General features: G+C 47.2%; 1 protein-coding gene across 2 annotated transcripts; it reads right to left on the bottom strand.

Annotated features, from left to right (window-relative positions):
- On the bottom strand, nucleotides 1-27,628 carry LOC310752734 (gamma-enolase). 2 transcript variants are annotated; one of them, XM_083593667.1, is made up of 12 exons: nucleotides 27,443-27,628; nucleotides 18,313-18,414; nucleotides 14,863-14,958; nucleotides 14,584-14,642; nucleotides 11,179-11,248; nucleotides 10,197-10,330; nucleotides 8,312-8,534; nucleotides 5,806-6,003; nucleotides 4,588-4,789; nucleotides 4,365-4,473; nucleotides 3,619-3,677; nucleotides 1-983 (listed from the first exon to the last, which is right to left on the bottom strand). In XM_083593667.1, the coding sequence occupies exons 2-12, from the start codon at nucleotides 18,395-18,397 to the stop codon at nucleotides 914-916; spliced, it is 1,305 nt and encodes a 434-aa protein (XP_083449793.1). In that variant the 5' UTR covers nucleotides 18,398-18,414; nucleotides 27,443-27,628; the 3' UTR covers nucleotides 1-913. The 2 variants fall into 2 exon arrangements, with proteins under 2 accessions (XP_083449793.1, XP_083449794.1); XM_083593668.1 differs by lacking the exons at nucleotides 14,584-14,642; nucleotides 18,313-18,414; nucleotides 27,443-27,628 and having other exon boundaries at nucleotides 14,863-14,960.
- Between the last annotated feature and the right edge of the window lie 71 nt (nucleotides 27,629-27,699).

Below are 27,699 nucleotides of genomic sequence, written 5' to 3'. Positions count from 1 at the left end.
CTCAGGTGTGAAACAGAATTTAATTTTGAGGGTTGGTCTGTTGGTTGATTTTCTCGTGTGTCTGGGGGTGGGGGTTCTCCGCTTGCTCAGTTGAGGGTGAAACTTCTGGAGGTTGAAGCAGAAGTGATAGGAGAGCAAGGTGGGGAACAGGTGATGGGGAAAGGAGCGCCGTGTGACCGAACAACCAGAAAGAGAGAGAGAGAGAGAGCGGTCTGAGCAGGATGCTGATCACAACAACACGCCCACAATGCACTGACCCACAACACCCCACAAAGCATGGCATAAGGACCCAGTGTATTGCAGCAGCACAAGTTGCCTTCTTGTCGCCTGAAAACACAAACCAAAAGAACTTTCAGATCAGTCGCAGGTGTAGGTATGGCACCACACAGACAAACACACACACACACCCCGCCCGAAACAGAAAGAGAAAACAAAACTTGAAGGCTGGCAGGGACAGGCTAAAACATACAGAAACTCGCTGTTGACAGTAAGCGCTACGAAGGTTTTAAACACCGTCATAATCCGGGAGTAAAACGCAGACTCCCAGAGGCAACCAAGGAAGGGGAACACAGGGCTAACTTCAGCCACGCACGCCCTCGCCACACATCCAGGCAAACATGCTCACAGCACTTGACACTGGGGTGCAACGATGATTCAAGCAGGCCCAGAGAGAAGACACTGCGCAACACACGCAAAGCTGGCTTGGAGCAGCGCCCTGGGACGGGCAGAGGGAAGCTTCATTCTCCACACGTCTTGGGGGGGCAGCGGCTCCAGTGAGAGGCCAGAGGAGGTAGCTGGAATGGGGAGAGGAGACAGAGGAGCCGGGGAAATGGGGGGTGTGGTCTAAAGGGGCACTCAGAGTCTGTGCACTGGGGAAGTCAGCAGGCAAGCCAGAGTGTGCCCAGGGCAGGGCTTATAGGACGCTGGGGTTACGGAAGTTGTGCCCGGCAAAGTGGGCTTCGTCGCCAAGCTCTTCCTCAATCCTGTGGAAGGCAGAGAGAAAGGCAGGCCGTTATATTCACACCACAGGCCCTGCTTCACAGAACAGACGTAAATCAGAGACGGTTAGGATCTGCTGGAATTAAAGCACAGAAGTCAATTACCGTATTTTTTGCTCTGTAATACTCACTTTTTCCCTCCTAAAAAGTAAGGGGAAATGTGTGTGCGTCTTATGGAGCGAATGCAGGCTGCACAGCTATCCCAGAAGCCAGAACAGCAAGAGGGATTGCTGCTTTCACTGCGCAGCGATCCCTCTTGCTGTTCTGGCTTCTGAGATTCAGAATATTATTTTTCTTGTTTTCCTCCTCCAAAAACTAGGTGCGTCTTGTGGTCTGGTGCGTCTTATAGAGTGAAAAATACGGTATGTTAAAGGCCCCCTGCTGTACAAGCTACAGGTTGGGAAGGCCCTAGCAGGGGTGTCTTACCCATAGGCCTTAGTGGTGCAGGGCGCCAGGGCACCAGATTTTGGAAGGCGTCACAGGCTCAGTGTCTGGGAGGGAGAGTCAGGGTGCACTCCCTTCCCTGCTCTGGGGCAGCCCCTCCTCTCCTCTCAGCTGCCCATCGGAGCACGCTGCGTCTGGCTCAGGGAAGCCCCTTTGCGTCCCCTCCTGCCAGGGCTGCCTGGGCACCTGGCGGGTGCAATTGGGGGGGTGAGGGGCGGGGCAGGCGTGTCTCTCCTACCCCTCTCTGGCCACATTGCTGCCTGCGCACCTCCCTGCGGAGTCTTCGAGTGGAGCAGGGAAGTGTCCTGTGCAATCCCAGTGCCGAGCAAGGATGGGACAGCCGGCGAGCCACCAGATCTGCTTGCTGGCCTTCCTGTCGTGTGGACTTCCCTGGACGGGGGTAGGTAAGGGGCGCTGGGCGCTTAGAGGGAGGGAGGCTTCGCAGGAGGCTGTCTGGGCTGTGATCCGGGCGCCTCTTACTTACGTGCAGCGCCGAGCACGCATCGGACCATGCGATGTAAATGAGCTGGACCAAAGTCCCCCCCCCTTAAAAAAGGTCAACAACTCTGGGAAACGGGGGGTAGAGTGGACGCTGGAGAGATATTTGCACCATGGCACCAGATATGCTTAAGACGGCCCTGGGCCCCAGTTAGAATCTGGCTATTCCATGAAGTCACTTGTTGGCCTTTGGCAAGCTCCTATTCTCTCAGCTTCATCCGAAATGTGGGAATAACACTTGCTTGTCGTAGGGGTTACTCAGTGCTTTTCTTCAGAAAAAACCTCACCATGAAGTTGTGGGGCACCAGATGGGGGGCGGGGCGAGGGACGCCCTCAAAAGAAATTTCAAGTAGGGGGCCAGGCCCCCTTCATATCCCCCATGCCATGTGCGCACATGCCGTGCAACATGGTCACATCACTCGCGCACGACAAGCCAGCATGTGGCCCGGTATGCATGTGTGACGTGAGCACATGGCGCATTGCTGGCTCCCTGAAAGGCAGGGGCAAGCGAGCCCCAGTGCTTTTCTTCTAGAAAATGCGGTGCTGGGACTGCGTACCCTTCAGCAACCCCAGAAGAAGAAGAAAGCACTGTTATTGCTAGAACAATGTATGGGAGTGTTTTGATAATGTTTCGTGATTTGATGGAAGGGAACAACATCTGCGTCTGGCAATGTTAATCTAATCTAGATAAACCCTCATGCCATTTTGATGCCAAAGGTACGTGGTGCTTTTTCAAATACTGTGTGTGGACAACTTTGCCTGGACTCCTCAGAGAATAATGGAAGACTAAGATGCTCAAGGTTCTTGTTCAGGGCCGTGGAAAGGAAAACCTTTTTATGGACAGCTTTGGGGAGCCCATGCCTTACAGCAGGTATCTTCAGCCTTTTCAGACCCAGCATCCACTTTTAACCCCAGTATGCATTTGGGGACCCCATTCTTAATCTTCTACCATATATTTGCAAGGTAGAAAGCCAGTGTGTTAGAAACCAATGCTAGGGGCAGTTTAGTGATTTTTGCTGATTTAGATAGAGAAAGGCAAGTCATCCTTATACAGTCATACCTCGGAAGTCAAACAGAAACCGTTCTGGAACTCCATTCGACTTCTGAAACGTTCGGAAACCAAGGCGTGGCTTCCGATTGGCTGCAGGAAGCTCCTGCAACCAATTAGAAGCAGTGGAAGCCATGCTGGACGTTTGGGTTCCAAAGAACGTTTGCAAGCCTGAACACTCACTTCCAGGTTTGCAGCATTCAGGAGCCAAAATGTTTGACTTGCAAGGCATTCAGCATCCAAGGTACGACTGTATAAACCAGGCGCAGGCAAACTCGGCCCTCTAGTGTTTTGGGACTACAATTGCCATCATCCCTGACCACTGGGATGATGGGAGTTGTAGTCCCAAAACATCTGGAGGGCTGAGTTTGCCTGTGCCTGGTATAAACTGACAGTGTGTCCCTCAATTTCCTGTGGCATTGCATGATAGAAGCTGAAAGAGAACTTAGACTTACATGCTGTTCCCTCATTGTGTGTGTGATGGTCCACCTACACTCAAGTCTCCCCTTAGCTCTGCAATGGTGATTAGCTCCTAAAGGCTGCCTGCATGCATTTGCCCATTGCACAGAGGCCGATTCCTGCTGGAAGGCAAACTGATAATATGCCAGCATTTCCCCTCTTGTTTCTTACCTCATTAACTGATTGTATTTCGCCAGTCGCTCGGACCTGCATGGCGCTCCCGTCTTTATCTGCAAAAGTCAATGTCAAGGCAACAATGTTTTATGGAGGGTCCACACCAGCATTACAAATGGGAACAGGCGCATTATGAGCAAAGGCATGGGTGCATAGCGGATATTTTAAATTGGCTTTTGCCTGTGCAGTTTGGCAACTCTTTACTTCTGGTAAATGAGCCCCCACAGCCGCTAGAGGACTGTGAAAATTTGTGTCCCAGTCTTTTTAGACTCGTCTACCCATGTACTACCTGAAAGCAAAGGGGTACATTGGTTGCCAGATATGAAATACCTTGGGATTACAGTGGAACCTTGGTTCTCGAACTTAATCCATTCCGGGAGTCCATTTGACTTCCGAAATGTTTGAAAACCAAGGCACAGCTTCCGATTGGCTGCAGGAGCTTCCTCCAGTCAAGTAGAAACCACATCGGATGTTTGGCTTCTGAAAAAAGTTCGCAAACCAGAACACTTACTTCCGGGTTTGCAGTGTTCGGGAGCCGATTTGTTCGGCAACTAAGCCGTTCAAGGACCAAGGTGCCACTGTCTTTTCAACTCTCCTACCCCACTATTCTACGATGGGACACTTGAATTATCTCTGGCTGTAGAAAGATATTGTGTCTCTACACTGACATGGTTGTTTCAGCCTTCACCTGTTTCTTCTCCAGAGAACACCCAAGACACGTTTTCTCCCCACCCAGAACTTACCTGGCCAGTACAGAGTCCCACCACCAGGTCCGCAATGAAGGTGTCTTCAGTCTCCCCTGATCGGTGACTCACCATCACCCCCCAGCCATTTTCCTGGGCCAGTTTACAGCTGTGGAGGGAGACAAGGAACTCAGTGGATTTGCCTCAGTCCCAACAGGTCTAACGTTCTTGGAAGGGAACGCGACTGGGCACTTGTGGAACAGAGCAGTTTGGCTGGACTCACGCTTGGATGGCCTCGGTGACTGATCCAATCTGGTTGACTTTCAGCAGGAGGCAATTGCAGGCCTTGTCTTCCACAGCTCGCTCGATGCGTTTGGGGTTGGTCACGGTCAGGTCGTCCCCCACAATCTGAATCCCAACGTTTGCTGTGAACTTGGACCAGGCCTCCCAGTCATCCTGATCAAAAGGATCCTCGATCGACACCACTGCAGAGAGAAGGGGGAAACGAGAGTACATTGGTACCTCGGTTCTCAAACTTTATCAGTTCTGGATGTCCGTTCCAAAACCAAAGCGTTCCAAAACCAAGGCGTGCTTCCCCATAGAAAGGAATGCAAAATAGATTAATCCGTTCCAGACTTTTAAAAACAACCCCTAAAACAGCAATTTAACATGAATTTTACTATCTAACAAGAGCATTGATCCATAAAATGAAAGCAATAAATGATGTACTTGCAGTCACCCAATCAATCAGTACATGAACTGGGTTCCACACAGTCATACACACACAAAAAGAGCCGCAAAAGGAAAATAAGCAATGGAAAAATTTGTGTGTTTTTAATTATTTTTATTTTGTATTTTTGTTATTATTTTTTTCATTTTATTGTAATACTTTAAAAAATCTTAATAAATATCTTATTTAAAAAAAAAACAGAAAGAGCCGCAAAAACAAAATAGCAAGATAAATACAGTGGTACCTCGGGTTACATACACTTCAGGTTACATACGCTTCAGGTTACAGATTCTGCTAACCCAGAAATAGTGCTTCAGGTTAAGAACTTTGCTTCAGGATGAGAACAGAAATTGTGCTCCGGTGGCGCAGCGGCAGCGCAAGGCCCCATTAGCTAAAGTGGTGCTTCAGGTTAAGAACAGTTTCAGGTTAAGAACAGACCTCTGGAACGAATTAAGTACTTAACCCGAGGTACCACTGTAGCAAAAACAGACAGACCTCAACATAACACTCAAAACGGAAGTGTGGCACTCAAATTGGAAGCGTAACACTAAAAGCGGAGCACATTCGGCTTCTGAAAAATGTTCCCAAACCGGAACACTTACTTCCGGGTTTGCAGTGTTTGGGTCCCAAGTTGTTTGAGTACCAAGGCGTTTGAGAACCAAGGTACCACTGTATTGCAGCAACCCATTGCTCCTGTTCCCAATTGGCAAAGAGCAAAAACTTCCACAATCTGGTGCCCTGGTACTGAGGCTTTAGGCAAGGTGGACTCACCTGGGTAATCCCTTACAAAGCTTTGGTACAGGTCACCCAGCTCATCAGCAGAGATGTAGCGGCTGGGGTCATCGGGGGATTTGAAGTCCAAGTCATATTTTCCGTCTCTGTAGAATTCCGATGCGGCCACATCCATGCCGATCACAATCTTGTCAGTGTAGCCAGCTTTCTCAATGGCTTCCTTGAGGAGTTCCAGAGCTGAGAGGTAGGAAAGGAGAGAAACTCGGATTTTGCAAGCATCTGCCATGTTTGAAAACTATATTTTAAGGCTCTTCAGCTTCCAGACCAGTTTGTGCAGTGGCCTGTTTATTAAGCATGTACCCTAATGTATATTTGCACAGAGGTTAGACAACAATGCCAGCTAGTGGTTGTTATCCCCCACTTTCTTGTGCAGTTTTCCATCACACTTTCCTTACTGGACTTTTGGCAATGTGGAAAGCGATAGGATATTTGCCCTAGAAGCTGGGGGATAATCACAAAAGTGTGTGCGAATAAACAGCTAATCTGTAAGTATTTAACAGGATTGAAGTGGTTTGTGCTAAGTGGTTTACCTAACATATGCATAAAAATACCAATAAAATCAGATGTTAGAAGCAGGTTGAAGCAAATATGCACAGTGAAGCCTTAGGACCAAACAACACATTACATTAAACATAAATTTAACTGTTATGCTGCACACTGAATGATTTCTGCTGTTGCACTTCTGGCAATACATTCATAGCAGCTCAGCTCGCCCTGAATAGTTCAGGAACCACATTCTGTACCAGCTGAACTGTCTTCAGGAGCCGTCCTCCGTATACTGTATTGCTATCATTTAATCTGAATTATGGTGCTGGAGGAGACTCTTGAGAGTCCCATGGACTGCAAGAAGATCAAACCTATCAGTTCTTCAGGAAATCAGTCCTGAGTGCTCACTGGAAGGACAGATCCTGAAGCTGAGGCTCCAATACTTTGGCCACCTCATGAGGAGAGAAGACTCCCTGGAAAAGACCCTGATGTTGGGAAAGATGGAGGGCACAAGGAGAAGGGGACGACAGAGGACGAGATGGTGGGACAGTGTTCTCGACGCTACCAGCATGAGTTTGACCAAACTGCGGGAGGCAGTGGAAGACAGGAGGGCCTGGCGTGCTCTGGTCCAGGGGGTCACGAAGAGTCGGACACGACTAAACGACTAAACAACAACAATCTGGACGTCACTATGGCATGGCAAACATAGCAGCCAAGTGCCATGTGGATAGGACCGGCAAAGACTCTGCAGATTTCCAGCGTATGACAACACACAATCAAGAGACTACTAGACCACATAGTACTGAATGCAGAGACAAGGAACAAGGAAAGTGGTGGTGTAGCCCTGTGAATGGGAAGAGAAGTAGCCAATTATGGAGCCATTAACAAGAGAGCGAGGAATCACTTCTTTTGCTATGCCTGTTGTGGAAAAACTCCTTTTCTGATAAGGCAGCTTAGAACCCTTTTAGCATCTCAGCAATCCCTCACAGACAGGTGAACATCCCCTGGTCTAGGCCTTGGCTTTGGGAGAGACAGTGCTTCCCCCCCCGACCCCCCCCCCAAGAAAAATAGGTGCTGGCCATGAAGTTGTCGCAGTTAAATCACTGGGGCAACCCAGTGCCAGTTTGACAACGGCCGCATTCACCACCTGCGGAAGAGCTAAAAACTACGGCAAACGGTCTCACTTGCTGGTTTGGGGTCACTCCTGGTTCTGGAGCAAGTCAAATAAATGCGTCCATCCCTCCCGCACCTCAGGCCAATGTCGAGGGCAGCTTGGAAGGGCCCAGTGTGGTGGGGGCAATGCTGCCAAATGGGTGGGGGTATAAAATTATTATTATTATTATTATTATTATTATTATTATTAATAATAATAATAATAATTTCGGGCGTCCCTATTTTCATTGGAGAAATGTTGCAGGCCATGCAGTGCCTATGCCAAACCTCTGTTGTCAATAAAATCGTGGTCTGATTTGATCCTCAAGGACCACCTCTTTCCATAGGAACCTACCCGGACCCTGAGATCATCTTCAGAGGCCCTCCTTCGTGTGCCTCCTCCTTGAGAGGTCTGGAGGGTGGCAACACAAGAACGGGGCCTTCTCTGCAGTGGCTCCCTGTCTATGGAATGCTCTCCCCAGGGAAGTTTGCTGGGCGCCTTCATTATGCACCTTTAGGCACCAGGCAAAAACGTTCCTTTTTAACCAGGCCTTTGGTTGATCTGATTTACATCCTATGCCCTTTTAAATATGAGGGTTTTTTTGTGGAGGGGAGTATTGGGTTGCTGTTTTTATTTTTATTAGGTATTTTGTGATTTTATATCTTGATTTTATTCTGAGAACTGTCCTGAGACCCCCCGGGTATAGGGCAGCATATAAATTCAATTAATAATAATAATAATCCCATTCAAGCTGTGTTGTGTCATTCATCACTACTCAGTGGGAGAGGAGCAGGGAGTGCAGAGCCCGGGCATGCCAGTAATTCCACACTCTGTTCTTGTTCTCACCTTCACTGTTCTCCAGGATGTTAGGGGCAAAGCCTCCTTCGTCGCCCACATTGGTGGCATCTTTGCCATACTTGTCCTTGATCACACCCTTGAGATTGTGATAGACCTCGGCACCAATGCGCATGGCGTCCCGGAAGCTCTCGGCCCCAACTGGCAAGATCATGAACTCCTGCATGGCCAGCTTGTTCCCAGCGTGGGAGCCCCCGTTGATCACGTTGAAGGCCTGGGAAAATTTGGGAAGAAGAAAGACATGAAACTCACTTAGCGGACACCTACACGGTCAATTGGCATGGTTCATGTTAGTTTCTGTTTGCCACTGAGCAGCTGCTTAGAGTCACAAGGCTCTGTTTACATTCCAGAGGCAGTCCAGGCTATTGGAAGTCTCACGGGAGAAGGGAGACGGATGTGACGTACTGGTTTCTCTGATCCTCTTTTCCTTTGTTTCAGCTGCTCTCTGCTCTCACAGGGAGAGGATGTATTTTTCTGTCTGCGTAGCTTAGAAATAAAGCATAGCATGTAGCCATAAATCTCATCACTTCCGCGTGCTGTTTTGGATTCTCTGCTGAATGGGATGTGCCTGGAGCCTTATCAGAGGCTCAGGTCGTCAATCATGTCGGGGGCGACTCGGCCGGAAGATGAGCTTTATCAGCTCGGTCGAACGAAGATCCCGACAGTTCGTGCAGGCCTTAACTGTCATGGCTTCCCACAAAATGCCCTGGAAACCGAGGTTCCGTGAGGGTCCTGAGAATGTCTTGTTAGCAACCCAAAGATTTTACATGGAACCAATCGCAAGGCTGCATTCCAATGTGAGGTTTATTGCATGAGCTTTACTGGCTATTATGCTAGTGCTTCCAACCTGATTTCCAACATTCCTTTTATACTTCGCTACCTGTTGTGTTATGGGACTGTGGCTTTTTGAGGGATATTACATCATGTCGTGCTATTTCAAAAGGCGGAAAAGAACCTTATGCCGGGATAAACTTCCAGTTTCATCCTGTAAGTGGCAGCAGCACAAGCAAAGTTTACACAGTTTCCAAGTTAGTGGTGCTGCAGATTGATTTCCCCTCCTGGAAATAACTGAAATGGAAATGAGTACTAAACTTCTGCCAGCTTCCACCCAATTTCCAGAAGTAGATAGAGAAAATGAAAAATTTCTTGTTTTTTATTACATACTCTGAGCCACTTAATGGGTTAATGATTATCTAACTGATTGTTGTTCTCTGTTAGCTAACATGTGAATGTTGTAACCTTAGATCATGTGAGAGGTATTGGGTTGCAAATCTCCCTTTTCGAAAGGGAGTTGCCTTTAGACTTTGTCTCCCAAATGCCACGGAGTGAGGATATAAATGAAGCTCTCCTGAAGGGAGAGTACACAGCCAACGGCCAATGGAGGCCGGAATACAGGCTGTGGAAAGAGAGAAAGAGACCTTTGTTTGTAGGTCTGTTTGGATTATTTCATATTTTGCAAGATGCTGAGCCCATACAAGACATTGTATGGATATTTTGGTTATATCTTTGATGCTTATGACTTGTTCTGAAGAGTTCTGCCAGTAAAAGTTTAAATTTTTATTTTTATGGGCCTGGACAAAGATTCATTTCCAAAAGGGGTTAGTTCTTATGCTTCCAGTCACTTCAAACTGCACAAAAATATTATCTACAACAATGCAGGGCTGAAGCAAGGTTACACTTGCAGCGTGGCGGTAAAGGGTATGCAGAGAACTGAGGTAGGTGTGACCTCTCTTCTAGTAAAGGATTTCCATTTCCTTGCATATATGGTTACTCTACAGCCTCTGACTTCCCTTTGGGTTCTCCTAGTGAAAATCGGAGAAAATCGGAGTGAAATCGGAGAAAATTGGAGTGAAATTGGAAGTGATTAAATGCTTACCGGTACTGGCAGAATGAGATCGGAATTTCCAGCCAAGTCAGCGATGTGTCGGTACAGGGGAATGTCCTTCTCTGCAGCCGCCGCTTTGCACACAGCCAGGGAGACACCCAGGATGGCATTGGCTCCAAACTTGGCTGTGAACATCGTCAAAATTAGGTGACCACCATCAATGGCCCTTTGCTCAGGACAATTCAACAAAGCAATATAGGTTTCCTGGCCCCAAAGATCAAACAATCAACTTTCCAGCCCCACAGCACCCGCTACTAGTCTAGCCCTGGATTCCTTGTGTTATAGATATGGGGGTGCTGGTGGCTAAACCCTATAAAATAGTAGGATTTCGATTAATTGGGATATGGATGAATTACAACCTGCAGAATTGTGGCAGACAAGGAATCCCTGGGCTAGCTTATACAATTGGAAAATCTGTTAACATGACAAAGGTGTTGGATGGGCCATCCGAGAGGAATCCTTTGGCCTGGGGAGACAGATGGTGCCGAGGTGATGGGGGTGTGCATTTGCGGTGACAGGAAAAGAGAGTTTTTGAGCATAGGGGGGCTGGGAAGAAGAAGGAAGAAGAAAGACTGGGATCCATCTTGGGCAGGCTGGCTGAAGGCTGGCTGGGAATGATGCCTTGGACTCCATTGGCTGCACTGCTGTGGGGGAGAACTCTCTCTAAATGACCATGTTATAAGATCTGGACCCCCTCCCCCATGCAGACTAACACTGTAAACAGGTGAATAAACCACATTTCTTAAAACTATGTCAGTCTCTGCCGTGTCTCAGTTTTCTAAAGGAACACAGGTGAGTGCCTGGAACCCCATGGAAACTTGCAGAGAGTGGGGGTGGCGCACAACTGTTTTTTAACACTTCCATACCTCAGCTAGTGCCTTTTAATCTTGCTGTAAAGTTCTTGGCTGCTCTCCCAACTTGCCCCTCTGGCCCCCTCCCACAAGACTTTTTGTTATGAATAGAGAGGCATTACATTTATTCTCTGTCCCGTCCATCTCCAGCATGAGGCTGTCGATCTTCTCTTGCTCCACGACTGAAAGGCCCTGCAGAAAGAAAACATCTCTCAAATTGGAAGTCTGGATAAAAGGCTGCCTTGGGGACTTCCAGACAGAGGACACTTTGGGCAGGTCCACACAATACATTTAAAGCACATCCGACACACATTGAAAGCACATGACTTCCTCCCAAAGCATACTGGGAATTGTAGTTTGTTAAGACTGCTGGGAATCGCCTGCTCTGTGAGGGGGAAACTAAAGCACCCAGGATTCTTTGGAGGAAGGTATACGCTTTAAAAGGGACGTGGGTGGCGCTGTGGGTTAAACCACAAAGCCTAGGACTTGCCGATCAGAAGGTCGGCGGTTCAAATCCCCGCGACGGGGTGAGCTCCCATTGCTCGGTCCCAGCTCCTGCCAACCTAGCAGTTCGAAAGCACGTCAAAGTGCAAGTAGATAAATAGGTACCGCTCTGGCGGGAAGGCAAATGGCGTTTCTGTGAGCTGCTCTGGTTTGCCAGAAGCAGCTTAGTCCTGCTGGCCACATGACCCGGAAGCTGTACGCCGGCTCCCTCGGCCAATAAAGCGAGATGAGTGCCGCAACCCCAGAGTCGTCCGCGACTGGACCTAATGGTCAGGGGTCCCTTTACCTTTACCTATGTGCTTTAAATGTATGGTGAAGATGTGCTGTATTGTTTTTAACACTTGATTGGGAGCCACCCAGAGTAGCTGGGGAAACTCAGCCAGATGGGCGGGGTATAAATAATAATAATAATAATAATAATAATAATAATAATAATAATAATAATAATTATTATTATTATTATTATTATTATTATCATCATCATCATCATCATCATCCTTGCTCTTTGGCTGCAAGCTATAGACAGAATTGCAGCTGACTATCTACCCTTCAGTTCTGTCCATTTCTCACTGGTGAACTCTTCTCCTGTCATTTAGAAGTGAGGGCATCTCGACACCATTTTGGCACCCACTTTTATTTATGCTTGTGTTGTTTGTTGGGTTTTTAAAAATAATTCATGAAGTAGCACATTAACGAAAATTAAAAAGGGGTCTTAAAGCACAGGGCAAGATGATAGCAGCTAATCTGACTTCTGAGCAAACGTGGTTACCAACTGGGCTGTAAGTCCTACATACCCTCTGACATTTCCCTGATGAAAAAGGAACATCTGCTTTTCTTTAGGATGTCCCTATTTACTTCAGAGAAATGTCAGAGCGTATGGAGTTATGTGACCCCCGAACCAAGGAGAACCTTTAGAAGACACCTTTACAGGGAAGTTTTTAAATGCATTTATTATGTTCTCATATATTTTGGAAGACTCAGTGGCTGGGGCAGCGTAGTCAAATGGGCTGCGAATAAATAATAATAATTATTATTATAATTATTTCCCACTTTCCCTTAGGATGTCCCTATTTTCAATGGAGGATATGGCGTTATGTGACCCCCCAAGCCAAGGAGATAAGTAACTATACAACTTTTAGAAGACATCTGAAGGCAGCCCTGTTCAGGGAAGCTTTTTAATGTTTAATGTTTTATTATGGTTTTTATATATGTTGGAAGCTGCCCAGAGTGGCTGGGGCAACCCAGTAAGATGTGTGGTGTATAAATGATAATGTTAAGAACAATAACAACAATTATTACATGTTACTACTACTACTACTGTTATGGAATAGGAAGTCCCTACTTTCACTGGAGAAATGTTGGAGGGTATACTAGTCATATTTGCAACTTGCCTAGAACACTTGACTTTCCCTGCTTGTTTGTAGTGCTTTTCTATAGTACAACTGTGAGGGGGGGGGGGAGTGTCAGCAACGGAGGGTTGTAGTCCTACAGGACTGCAGCTGGAATCGACACAATTTTGCTCACATGTAAGCAGTAGAAGGTTGGAGGATGGCAATTGTACAGCCAGAACCTGCACTGCTGTTTTCGATGTAATCTACTAATTAAATAGCAAATTGAAGTGTGTGGTTTGAGGGAACCTAATTCCAGGAAGCAAGCAATTAATTAAAGCGGAGAGCCAGTTAATCAGGGGAATGGACTTGCGGTGCCCAGCATGAAACTGGAAATACACAGCAAGCAACAGGGCAGGGGCGAGGAACCTGGGTCTCCCCACCCTCCTCAGATTTTATTGGGCTCAATTTCCCATCAGCCTCAGGAAGCCACAACTCCTCCCATTGCACCGCAGTCCTGCATTTTCCTATACACACCTCCAAAGAGATTGTACTGCTGTTCGGCTTTTCTCTTCCTTAATGGATTTTTCACAGTGGGAAAAAAATAGTGAAAGGGATGGGAAAAGGCAGGAGGGTTGCAACATCGTCTGGACTTCCCGTAAAAGGCGACTGCAGATTAAAAGCCCCCTCTGGAAATACCCACAATGTTCTTGATCAGTGTTACCCAAACTTACGGTAGGTCTCCAGCTGTTTTGGAACTACGATTCCCATCATCCTTGACCACTGGTCTTGCTAGCTAAGGATGATGAGAACTGTAGTCCAAAAACAGCTGGAGACCCAAGTTTGGCCTTTTCTGGTTATTGCATCAATGCTCTATCAGGACTCAGCTATACAGCTGCAAATAAAACGTTTTAAGTGTGTTTTAAGTGCAGCGGGTGGCGCTGTGGGTTAAACCACAGAGCCTAGGACTTGCCGATCAGAAGGTCAGCGGTTCGATTCCCCGCAACGGGGTGAGCTCCCGTTGCTCGGTCCCTGCTCCTGCCAACCTAGCAGTTGGAAAGCACGTGCAAGTAGATAAATAGGTACTGCTCCAGCGGGAAGGTAAACAGCAGTTCCGTGCACTGCTCTGGTTCGCCAGAAGCGGCTTAGTCCTGCTAGCCACATGACCCGGAAGCTGTACGCCGGCTCCCTCGGCCAATAAAGCGAGATGAGTGCCGCAACCCCAGAGTGGGTCACGACTGGACCTAATGGTCAGGGGTCTCTTTACCTTACTTTAAGTGCAATATGCAATGTGACACTAGATGACACTAGGTGAGCCTTATAGAAAATTCAACCTATTTTTAAAAATGCTTTTTAAAAAATAAAGCATTTTCATAACAGTTTCTATACGTGTATAGATTCCATCTCATGCTTCCTTCAGGTTTCAGAAAAGCTGTTGTCCGTACACAGGAATGGTCCTGTCACTGCTCTCTACAAAGGCCTCTGGAGGAAAAGATATTCCTCCATCCTTTGACAGTGCACACACTCACACACTCACATGCACACAGAGATATAGTATGTCGAGCATCCAGAAAACAAAGCAAGCTGAAATGAAGGGACAGATAGAGATTGAGAGAGAGAAAGAGAGAGAGAGAGAAAGAGAGAACGAAAGACCCGCAAGTTGAGCCAATGAGAAAAGCAAAGGGGCATCCTTACACAGCTCACGAGAGCAGGGGCAATGGTGCTGTTGATGTGATCCACCGCCTGCAGGACCCCTACAGAAGGAAAAAGACACAGAGAGTGTCAGACAGAGGCAGAAGGAAATAAGAGGCAGAGAAAGGAAGGCACACAAGGCCACACACTCTTCACCGTGGAATTTCACTGGCTGACACCTTTTGGCCAGCCCAAAAGCAGAAAACACACACACACACACACACAGAGGACTCTGGAATTTTTGTTTGTCATTCTATGGGCAGAAGCCTGGAATACCCCTACCTTTCCCAAGGAACCTGGACTTATCGTTGTCACGCAGCTCTAGAGCTTCGTAGATGCCGGTGGAAGCGCCACTGGGAACAGCTGCCCGGAACATCCCTAGGGAGGAACAAAAACCAAGGTGGAAAACATTAAGGGGAGGAGCCATCAACATCACTTAAGCCCACAACTCTTCTCTGATGAAACAGCTGCCTTGTCATTTTAAGGAAGTTGTTAAGTTGTGTGTGAACATATCAGACGACACAGCGATTCTTCAAACAGCTCTTGTTTATTCACAGGCCAGAACAGAACTAAACTGAAGGGTTCAGTCAGCCTGCTTATATAGAGCTCCAGTACAACGTAACTGTAACAATTTTCTAAAACTATCCAATCACTGAACGTCACTTTCGATCCCTTATTTGCATAACTATCTACAGTATCCCCCTGCTGGCCCAGGGTGAGAACTTCAGTACATAACAGAAGTCACCAGCTCTTTTCTTTAAAAATAATAATAATAAATACAGCTGGTGTTTTCTAACCAAACACTCCATAAGAAGTCCACTTACTTCCACTTTCGACTGTTTATGACCAATGAATACAAAGACTAATTCAATTAAATTAACACCGTTAGGTTAAATCACTTTAAAATACCTGTTTTCAATTTTTTACTTAAAACCCTGAGCTAAGATTATCCTTCACAACGTACATATAGGTAGGGCTGCTATACATTTGGGATTTCCCGGACATATCCGGGATTCATCCGTCGAAAACAGCATCTGGGCAGAATTTCCAAAAACTGGTAAAAATGTCTGGGGAAACCTGGGTTTATGGCAACCCATGTCGGAAGTGTTCAAAAACTTCTCTCTTTTTTTGGAGATTTTGCTCAACAACTTTCGTGTCCCGATTTTCACTTTCTGAAATACGGCAACCCTAATTTAGGCCCACTAACTAACTCAAAGGTTTCTGGCTTTGGCCTGGCCTAAACTTCTCTGCATAACCGTTGAAATCCTTGTTGGCTGTGTATGTGTGATGAGATCTGTTGCCAGCTGTGAGGCTGCTCCAGCAATGGTCTCTATCCACCTTGTGTGCAGGTAAGTCGAAGATCAGAGCTGGATGATGCAGCATCCTATCAGAATCTGTGTACATGCAATACTTTTGAAGCACTTTCGCAGCACATCCTTTTCCGCAAAGGGTTCTGGCCACTGTAGTTTATCCCTCACAGTTACAGTTCCCAGCAAGTCATAGCAAACCCATAATTATTAGAGGGAAAGGATGTGCTTTGAATGTGCTTTAAAGGAATGGTGCATAACACAGCTTTAGAGAACCTCTTGATGCTATAAAGCAGGATATAATATCCACAGAATCATAGAATTGTTAGGGACCATGAGGACCCTCTGCAATGAAGGAATATTTTCCCCAATGTGGGGCTCAACCCAAAAACCCTGAGATTAAAAGTCTTGTGCTGTACCAGCTGAGCTATATTCTAAATTAAAATAAGAGGTTTGTATCTGGAGAAATGCAATTCTCCTCCCTGAGAGCATACACGTCGCTATTGTGTCTAGTGATTTCAATAGTGTAGAAGGCAGACATGGCCAAACCTGGCCCTCCAGCTGTTTTGGGACTACAATTCCCATCATCCCTGACCCTGTTAGCTAGGGATGATGGGAGTTGTAGTCCCAAAACAGCTGGAGGGCCAATTTGGCCATGCCTGAGTCTAAAGCATCTAAGGCATGACTAGGTACCATAAAACACAAGCTGTCCAAGTGTCCCTAGTTTCCAGGGACAGTCCCAGATTTACAGAATCCATCCCAGAATTTGATACCAGAATGTCCTGCTTTCCTTTAGGATGTCTCTATTTTCAATGGAGGGTATGGAGTTATGTGACTCCCCTAGCCAAGGAGATAAGTAACTATACAACTTTTAGAAGACAGAGGCAGCCCTGTCTAGAGAAGCTTTTTAATGTTTAATGTTTTATTATGTTTTTATATATGTTGGAAGCCATCCAAAGTGGCTGGGGCAACCCAATCAAATGGGTGTGATGATGATGATGATGATGATAATGGAATAGGACTTCCCTATTTTCATCAGAGAAATGTTGAAGGGTATGGTACCCACTATTTCATTATTTTCATCGTTAGCTGCAAACAGCTATTTCACTGCAGCAAGGCTATCCCCCTTGCAGGAAACTAGACCCAGCATTAATTATATGAACACCAAGAGTGTTTTAGTTTTTTGTTATGTAAATTGAAAACTTGGGGAAGGCAAAGGGGCTGTGCGGGTGGGCTGGCAACATTGAACCATTTCTCTCCGAAGCTGCTTTTTGCATTACACTGGAAGCCTACGCTGGCACCAACAGACGCTTCCTTGAAGTGCAAATAGCAGCTTCAGGGCAGCAATTTCTGCTAGACCTCATACACGGGCAGGGGGACAGCTTGGCTTCTACCTCACCCCCCTGGGTCAAGCCTGATGGATAAAGGTGGCGGAGTGAATAGCAAAAGCTGTCCTCAGACCAATGAGGAAATTGCCTGCCCCCTTGAGTCTGCCTTCCCAGGCACAGATTTTACTCCTGAGAATCTGAGCGGGCAGCTGGTGTGCCTCAGTGTTTGCAGTTAAGTACATAGGTAAAGGGACCCCTGACCATTAGGTCCAGTCGTGACCGACTCTGGGGCTGCGGCGTTCATCTCACTTTATTGGCTGAGGGAGCCGGCGTACAGCTTCTGGGTCATGTGGCCAGCATGACTAAGCCGCTTCTGGCAAACCAGGAAACGCCGTTTACCCTCCCGCCGGAGTGGTACCTATTTATCTACTCGCACTTGACGTGCTTTTGAAGTGCTAGGTTGGCAGGAGCAGGGACTGAGCAACGGGAGCTCACCCCGTCACAGGGATTCGAACCACCGACCTTCTGATCGGCAAGTCCTAGGCTCTGTGGTTTAACCCACAGCGCTACCCGCGTCCTAGTTAAGTACAAATTTATGCCAATTAAAGCATTTTTATTTGATTGTCTCTCAGACACCTGACACGGCAAGCGCTTCAGCAATGGATACAGGGCTGGTAGCTGTTCTTCATGGGCTAAATACTCAACACCTCGACCCCGAGGCCTGTGGAAAGGTGTATGCATGTGAGACTGGGGAACGAAACCCAGGCGCTGCTGTTTGCTTAGAAGAAAGCCAGGGCAGCGGGAGTCTGAATATGTCTCATTTCTCTGCCTTTCCCAACCATCTCCTGCTCCAAAAGTGGGGATGCATCACAGAGCGTGGCTAAAATTAGATGCTTTTGCTGTGTGGTGACTTTGCTAGGGAAAGGGAGAGAGGGAGAGGCACAGCTCCAGCCTCAGGCCATCTCTGCTTGGCGCCTCCTGCCCTTTCCGGCTCGCTGCCTTGGGACTGAGCTAATCCGTTAGCAGCACGATGCCCTGGACTGCGGCTGAGAAGCCAGCTGCCTCCTGCAGTTTGCTGCCCCTCCACCAACACGTACCTTTAGCTGTGTACAAATCCACCTCCACGGTTGGATTCCCACGAGAGTCCAGGATCTCCCGAGCGTGAACCTTCTCAATAGACATGGTGGAGCTGGTCTTTCCTGGAGGAGAACAAACAGAGAGGAAAATGGGACCTGGATTTTGGTTCCAATGCCCTTGTTCTTCCATGATCTCTTACACCACCTCCAGTTGCATCAAAGGGCCACTTGGCCTCAGTATGGAATGAACGGCATGATAAGTTTCAAGAGGGTTTGGAGAAAGAACAGCATGTTTAATAATGATGATGATAAATTTATTTTCAAATTTTACAATACATATCAAATATTCTTTATACATTTAGTATTGTTATCAACTTCCTTTCCCCTCGCCCTTTCTGCAGTTACCTAAGTTATCTCTTCTTTTTTCTGCCTCTCCAGCATTGAAGCCTAATTATAATTAATCTCCTTTACTCAAAAGTTTAACTTCACCATCTGGGTTTGTTTAAGTCAGTCCTTACAACAGTTCTTTAAATATTCAATAAATGATCCCCACTCTTGTTTAAAAATCCTCTCTTCTTGATTTCTTAATCTTCCAATATGTTTCACCATTTCTGCATACTCCAGTAACTTTTGTGGCCAGTCTTCTTTTGTTTGGGGCTAATTCTTCTTTCCACTTTTGGGCAAACTCCATTTGAGGTGCTGTGGTTGCGTACATAAATAACTTTTTCTGATCTTTAGGTATTTCAGATTCAATTATTCCTAAAAGAAAGGCTTCTGGTTTCTTAACAAAGGTCACTTTAAACTTATAATTATTTGTACCCAGCCCATCAGACTGGATTGCCCCAGCCACTCTGGGCGGCTTCCAACATATATAAAAATATAATAAAACATCAAACATTAAAAAGCTTCCCTATACAGGATTGCCTTCAGATGTCTTCTAAAGGTTATATAGTTTTGGGACGCAGATAGCGCTATGGTCCAAACCACTTAGCCTCTTGGGCTTGCCAACCAGAAGGTCGGTGGTTCAAATGTGCACAACGGGGTGAGCTCCCATTGCTCTGTCGTGGCTCCTGCCAACCTAGCAGTTCAAAAGCATCCCAGTGCAAGTAGGTAAATAGGTACCACTGCGGCAGGAAGGTAAACGGCATTTCCGTGCGCTCTGACTTCCGTCACAGTGTCCTGTTGCACCAGAAGTTGTTTAGTCATGTTGGCCACTTGACCCAGAAAGCTGTCTGTGGACGAATGCCGGCTCCCTTGGCCTGAAAGCGAGATGAGCGCCGCAACCCCATAGTTGCTTTTGACTGGACTTAACCATCCAGGGGTCCTTTACCTTTTTACCATATAGTTTAGGGTTACTCATCTCCTTGACATCTGATGGAAGCAGTGGCGTAGCGTGGGGGGTGCAGGGGGGGCCGGCCGCACCGGGCACAACATCTGGGGGTTAGGGTTAGGGGGCGCATATCCACGGGTTAGGGGGCACAAATCCACGGGTTAGGGGGCGCAAATCCACGGGTTAGGGGGGCGCAAATCCATGGGTTAGGGGGCACAAATCCACGGGTTAGGGGGGCGCAAATCCATGGGTTAGGGGGCGCAAATTACTTGCCTTGCCCCGGGTGCTGACAACCCACGCTACGCCACTGGATGGAAGGGCGTTCCACAGGGAGGGCACTACTGCTAAGAAGTCCCTCTACCTGGTTCCCTGTAGCTTCACTTCTCGCTGTGAGGAAGCTGGTCTGCTCCCTCTTCTCCCTCTGACTGCTTTTCGTTGTCCCACCACCAATTCCCTGGCTGTGAGCCTTCTTCCCCAGCTGGTTCCTCCCACCCCATCTGCATCCAACCTGTCCATGACAAATAGGAACTCAGCTCACAGCTTGTTTCTTCCAGACCAACCATGGGAGGTAAACCAAGAACAAACCTTGGATACACTTGATGGTTTATCTGAAGTCTGAGCTCAAATGTAACACTAAACCAAACCATGGCTTGGCTCCAGGCAGTGTAGCAACAGGAACAGCGGAGGAGTGAAGCGATTATTTTTCCTCTGAGTATCCACATACTCATAAATCATCATCATCTTCATAATCACTATCAATATCACTATCATTTTTATAATTTGATTTATATACCGCCCTTCATCGTAAGATCTCAGTGCGGTTCACAGAATAAAACACAGGATAAGAACAATTAAAATGAAGGCAAAGCAATAATCTCCCCTTCCCACATTTAAAGGGCTGTAGAATATTCATCTGCCACAGGCCTGGTTTAGCATTTCATGTGAACGGAGACATTCTGAATGCAGATATTTGCATACAATTCTGCTTCACGTAGCTCTGTCCTGAACGAAAGGATCGTGGAGGTGGGTGGTGCAATTCTGCAGGGTGTCTTTGGTGAGACATGTTGGTCTTGCAGCCGACATGCAAAATGAGTCAGCCGAGTCAAGTAGATTACAGTCACTGTCTCTACCACCTCTTCTAGAAAAAGATAAACCAGCACCCTCTGTTCTGGAAGACCTGCCTCTAATTCACGATGTTTGTGGATTCTCTCTATATTGGTTCGGTACTGGGAGGAAATGCATTCTGCACTTCCTTTAAAACCTTGAGTTTGTATGTTCCAGGGCTGAGTCTTGGGCACTAAAAGGAGATGCTGGGGCCAAGTCCCAGGGCACAAATGAAGGGCTAGCTCCCTCTGACAGAGCACAGCGCATCAGATTCCTGCTTAAAGGTCTGCTACAGATTCTGCAGCACAGCTGCTTTCTCTCCGACAGAAAAGGAGGATGCTTTTCTCAAAGAAAATCCTTGGGGGGGGGGAAGGAACTCACTGTGCATTTGCCAAGGGAAGGTCAAGGAGTCCAAATGGGCTTCTGAATGAAAAGGGACAATGCAAGAGACACACAACTTGCCCCATACTCTCAGTGTCCCAATTTTACAGGGACAGTTCCGGAATTACAGAAGCCATCCCGGTTTCTGATTTGATCCAGGAATATCCTGGTTTTCCTTTCCCTTCCCCTCCACATCTCAGAGAGCAATTAGAAGTGGTGGGTAAAAGTAAAGGTACTTTTAGGTCCAGTTGCGGATGACTCTGGGGTTGCGGCGCTCATCTCGCTCTATAATCATCCGCAGACAGCTTCCGGGTCATGTGGCCAGCATGACTAAGCCGTGGTAGGTAGGTGGGTGCAAAAACAGAGTTCTGTTTATGCTGAAAGTAGAATCCCTGTACCAAATGAAGGAAATTGTGAAGCTGGCATACGAAGCCCTTCCTATAATTTTGAAGGAAAAGGTTACTAATCCGCTTCAAATTCTTTAATTGCAGTGCTTCAGCAGCACTCCAAATGCATGGAGTGTTTATTCCTTAATTGTAAATGGAGCCTTACTCTTTCTGCTCAGAAGCAAGTCCCACTGTATTCAATGGACCCGACTCCCAGGTAACTGGTTAAAGACGCTGCAGCCTTACACTGCAATCCTAAGCATTTTTACTCAGAAGTAAGTCTCACTGAGTTCAATAGGATTTACTCTTTGGTATGTTCCTGATCATTCTCATACTTTCTCTCATCGATATCATTATTCCCTGACGAGGACTCAAGGCAGCATACCACTAACATTTTATTTCATTCCATTTATCTGTCAAAGGTGTAGTACACGATCCCTTTCCTTGCTCAGTTTTTTTCTTTTTACAACAATCCTGTGAGGTAGGTTCAATGGAGAGGTTGGAATTGGCTCAAGGTGACAGGTGTGTACATGACGTCTTTGTGTGTGGGAATATCAAATGCGGGAGAAGCTTCCTGATGTAGAATAGGATGTCTCTGTTTTCATCTGAGAAATGTTGGGAGGGTGCGCAGGATTCAGCCCCACGGCGGTTTAAGCCAGAGGCCAGAGCTCTGCTCTAGATCTGAGTGCCTTTCGTGGAGGCAACGTGCTCCCACAAAAGCAGGCCACGTGGACAAACTCGACATTCTCCTTCCTCATCTTTGCTGTCCAGTTTCCTCTGACCAGAAGCTTACAGTGGAATTACATTCCCCCACAGGGAAATATCATTGCCAGAGAGCCGACATAGGTTCTGCAAGCATTTATATACCTTTAAAGTACATTTGAAGCACATTCTTTCTCTCAAAGAATTCTGGGCCCTGTAGTTTACCTCTCACAGAGCTCCAGTTCCCAACTACCTAGAACAAACCACAGGGCCCAGAATTCTTTGAAGGCTGTGTGTGCTTTGAATGTGCTTTCAATGTGTAGCGTGCATACAAAATAATTCCAAAGTGTTTGAGCTGCAAGGGTGGAAATCTGCAGCTCAGATCTCACCTCAGGTACAAACAGATGCTCAAGACACTTATTCCCCCTCTGGCTGTAACATGGGGGAAAATAATCCTGACCTTCCCTTTTGGGTTATTGTCAGATTACTGAGGTAACATATGTCAGGCTTCGCCAACCTGGCAGGCTCCAGATGTTTTTGAGGTGAGTCGTCATAAAAACACCAGATGACTTTTGAGGAGAGCCAAAAGCGCTTAGGCAAGACTAGAGAAGTTCCCACACATCCTCTCCTGATTGTTGCCTGTTCACATTTGCCTTCGTGCTGATTTCTGCGTTTGTGTCTGAAGTGAACAGCAGCATAGGATTCAGTGCCTCCCATGCTCCGAGAGGCAAGCTGAGTAATCTGACCTTGAGCCTATGAAATCACTGATACCCAACGGATCTGTGCTATTCCGGAAGGCTTAGGAAGAAGACCACAGGTTCCATCCGCCTGAGATGGAAGGTAAATGAAATTCAAGAAGCAGGTCTTGGACCTGAAAGCAACAAGATCATAGCACAAGCAAAGCAGAGCTGGTGAATTTTCCTTTGCTCTGCACTATTAGGGGTGAGACAAGGCATCAGAAAAAGACCTAACCTGCAGTTGTGCTTTCAAGACAGCACATCCTTATTATTGATGTAGTGCACACCCATTTATTACCTTTATACCCTGCTTTGCAGCAAAGTTTGGTTTCCAAAGCGGCTCACAATAAAAATAATGAATGCCCACAGAACAATCTCTTATTACATGGGTAGGCAAACTAAGGCCTGGGGGCCAGATCTGGCCCAATCGCCTTCTAAATTGGGTGCCAAGGACTGTCTGGGAATCAGCGTGTTTTTACATGAGTAGAATGTGTCCTTTTATTTAAAATGCATCTCTGGGTTATTTGTGGGGCCTGCCTGGTGTTTTTGCATGAGTAGAATATGTCCTTTTATTTAAAATGAATCTCTGGGTTATTTGTGGGGCCAGCCTGGTGTTTTTACATGAGTAGAATGTGTGCTTTTATTTAAAATGCATCTCTGGGTTATTTGTGGGGCATAGGAATTCGTTCATTTCCCCTCCAAAATATAGTCCGGCCCCCCACAAGGTCTGAGGGACAGTGGACCGGCCCCCTACTGAAAAAGTCTGCTGACCCCTGACTTATTACAACCACTCTTTGAAATTAGGGTGGCCACGTCCCGGTACATAGGACAACCCTCTAGTTGAAGGGTTTGAAGGGCTGCCTGGTCCAAGCCCAGTTTAAAAATAAATAACTTATTCCCACATTGCAGCGGGTTGGACTAGATGACCTTTGGGGGTTTCTTCCATCTCTAGGATTCTATGATAACCATAAGGAGGAGGAACAGGGGGCATGAAGTTGCCAATCAGTACCGGTAGTTAGTACCTGAACGGACACAGGACCCTTCATCAGTTTCCTTCACAGGGTTGAGGTGCATTTTAATGTAAATTATTTCTAAATTTTCCTTTATATACGTTAGCATATGCACATGTTTGCCCTTGGCAATGCATTCCCTCCTTTTTGTGATTTGCAAGTGGTCGCCCTATCTGAAATCGACTGCATGTACAATAGGCTGTGTGTACAGATTTGCTGGAGCAAGTTGCAAGAGATCCTCTTTGGTTGCAAATGTGTGATACTGATGTCGTCCCAGATTGTGCCTCTGTTGTGAGGAATCCAGCATTCAGACGGCAATGGAGGTTGTTGGTGAAAGACCAGCACCTCCATCACCACTAAGAATTAATCTGAAGTGCTTGTGCATCTGTCATGGGAATGACTGAAGAGCATGTATGTATTCTGTACTAAAATAATTATGAAGCCAGGTAATCCAAATTCAGTGCAAAGAAAAAACTGGATTCTGTGACTTGCATAAATTCTGCAGATGGAACAAACTGCAGAATTTCTTATTTGGCAAAAATACACTATTCTGCAATGTTTATTATTTGGTACATATTGTTTTGGTTTTGCTAATCACTAGAAAGGGCAAGGAGCTAAGGCACTGAAGCCTTGGCCCCTGACAAATAAGACATTTCGCAACAATCTTGGCTCCTGAAATTCACCAAAGCTTTTCCTGCTATACTGTACTTTCAAGCAGCCCTTCATAAGGACTAGAAAGTTGCTTTCTTAAAAGTGGAGGAAGCTGAATTCTGTGCCCACTCCCACATCCTGCCTTTTTCTGCATTCATGGAATAAGTAGGATGCATAACATCACGGATGACAAAATACACACTGTGTCCCATCCCGGCTTCTGTAATTTTAATAGGAGGATGGGACATTGGATACAGTTATTAAGCTACATCCAAAGCGTGGACTTCTCCACTATACAGCATAATTCCCCAATGGGTTAGCCACTTAAGACTGCAATTTTATACACCCTTAGCGAGGCTTTTGACCCCCTGTTTATTATTTTTTTAAAAAGATGATGCACATCCTGCAAGCACAAATTAAAACAAAGAAAGATTGGGTCATGTGAAGGCATTTTCCTGCAGGAGGTATATGTGTAACTGTTTACTTACCACTTTTACATCTCACTCTCCCTGCCAGGGAACTCCGGCAGCAAATATTTGCCACGTGTACAGTGCAACACTATACAGAGAAGGCCAATTCATTTCAATGTGACTTACTCCCAGGTAAGTCCTCCCATGTACTGAGGTTCTTACCCGCTCCATGTCATCTGTTGCGATTGGTGTGCTTAGGTACAGGATTGGTGCTTGAGCAACGGCACAGGCAAACTCAGGGAGGTGCCCAGAATTATTGTGCTTGCTTAATATACCCGCTTGGGCTCTTTCTCGAAGGATCTCATCGAGTGCTGTGTAATTCTGAAGCAGACCCCCTTCCAGACTTGCTTAGCATCAGTGATACCACTGTGACAGGTGTCTTCAGACCATTTTCGCCTCTGTCATCTTCTCTAGGCTATTGGCCCCAAGGGAAGAGACCAAGTCCTCAGGAGAGCAAGTGGTTTGCCCACTGGTTTCGGCATATTTTTTAACATTGGGGTTGTGTCTACTTGTTAGCTTGCAGAGGTGCCACTCTGCATGGCTTAATGCACAAATGCCTTGGGAACATGGAGGAGGTGCAGAGGAATCCTGCCCCCCTTAACCCCCACCCCCACCCCCCACCAAGCAAGGACTCCTTTCTGGGATCAGTTGACTTGTTTCCTTACTCGCTTCCCGCCTTATTTGTTGTTGCTAAGCTCTTTTGCCAGCAACAGCTACAACCTGGAAAGAAGAATCTTTAGAAGAATAGCAATGCACATTGACCTGATGCTGTGCCAGGAAGAGATTTATGGACACCTCTCCACCTGCATTGTGTGTGACGCAAAGGGCAGGCTATGAATGGGGGGGGCAGAAAGGAGAAGGCCGCAAACACCACAGTAGGTGGTGGGGGAGAGAAGAGATGGAGCCTGATACAGCGCCAGAAAGAGAAGAAGGGAAAAGGTGCAAGGCACAGCACTGCTAAGGGTTTAGTCTCCTCTGCACTGCCAAAACCTGCAAAAATTGCAGATAACCACGCCAGGAAAAGCCTCTGGTGCCTGGGAATTTCAGCCAACAAGGCAGGGATTTTCCGGCACCTACGCAGGTCTCTATTCCCCTCCCACCATATTCTGCAGCACCTTCTGGGTCGGTATTTCCCGCCGTCAGCTGCTCCAACAGCTGCTCTGCTCTCCAAAACAGCTTGCCCAGTCTGCTCAGATGCCACAGGCGCCCTCGGTGGGGTGCAAAGACCCAGGACCATGGAAACGTCCTTGCCCCAGTGTCAAAAGGAACTCCCCCCCCCACCTCGGGCATGTGTTTGTGTGCACAGATGTACTGAGGACTCCCTGGGCATCAATATTTCTGCAGCAGAGCCCAAACTGTCAGCAATCCAGCCCAAATAAATTCCCGGCGGCTCATCTGTGCTTTCGCTGGCTTTGCCTTTTGATTCATTCCGGTTCGGACAGAGATTAGACAAAGCCATTGGCTGTGTGCCTGATCCGTCCCTGTCCCCCCAGTCCTTTTCCAAGGGTCCTTGGGTTCAGAATAGGAAGGACTTTTGCAGGCTGTCCCCCCCCCCTCCACTTTCATTCCTAACCATCCTTCCGTCTCTCTCTCTTTCCTGCCCCCCCCTCCATCCACAACTATTTTCCAAGCTAGAAGTGGGGGGGGGCAGAGAGACAAGAGCACTGTCCTCTAAGGAGGTCAGGGCCAGATAAGAAGGGATAAGGGTTGGGGCAGGAGAGGAAGAACTGGGAACCCAGAGGCAGTCATTGGTACCAAGAATATACAACCTGCTGTGAGATGGTGCAGTGAGGGCTTCGCTTCCCTGGTTCCCATCGCTTCCCCTTCCGTATTAACTGGATCCCAGGAATCCACCTTATGATGACTTTTGGCTCTTTGGGCAGCGCTGGTTGGCATGGCTGCAACCTTGCCACGCAACTATAGAATTATTGGGTGATGGTGACTGGGGAAGAGGGTGGAGAGAAGCGCAGCTTGATCCCTGGGGTGGCGAAGTCCTGTGCTTGCCAGACTCCCTTGCCATCCCAGCAAAGGCAGGCTTAATAGGAGCACCCTCCCCCTCTGATGTCTCCAGCACAAGAACCCACCAAGGGGGGGCACTGGCAGGAGTGGGGCAAGAAGAATCTCAAAAGCCCATGAGCAGAGGCTGGAGGATTGGAAGAAGCAGAACCAATCATTGGGATGGTGGTGGAATAGAGAGCAGACCCCTCCAAGATTTCTCTGATGGAAAGGAAAGGCAGGGTCAAATCAGAAAGCGGGAGGGCTTCTGTAAATCCGGAACTGTCCCTGGAAAACAGGGACACTTGGAGGGTCTGAGATAGTATTTTGAGATGCGGAGGGACAGGGGTTTCGCCTTGCGGGAGGAGACGGGGAAGCCACTTACCTTCCTAAGGCAGAAGCAGGAAGGCTGGCCGAGGCAGCAGCACACTAAGCAGAGATGGATGGCGAGAGGAAAGATACAGGATGCGAAGGGAAGCAGCTCTGTCCTCTGAGCCAGGAAGAGCAGCAAAAGCAGCAACAGTGGGATGGAGCCGCCCCTGATAGGGCCTGGGCGGGAGCATGTGACCCAGAGCTGGGATGAGTCAGGATTTCAAGGGAGCTTTGCAAACAGCACGTAGAGGATGGAGAGAGGGGGGAGGA

Source organism: Podarcis filfolensis (genome assembly GCF_964270895.1).
Source record: "Podarcis filfolensis genome assembly, chromosome: 17".
NCBI classification, from domain to species: Eukaryota; Metazoa; Chordata; class Lepidosauria; order Squamata; family Lacertidae; genus Podarcis; species Podarcis filfolensis.
This window is presented reverse-complemented; position numbering and strand designations above follow the sequence as displayed.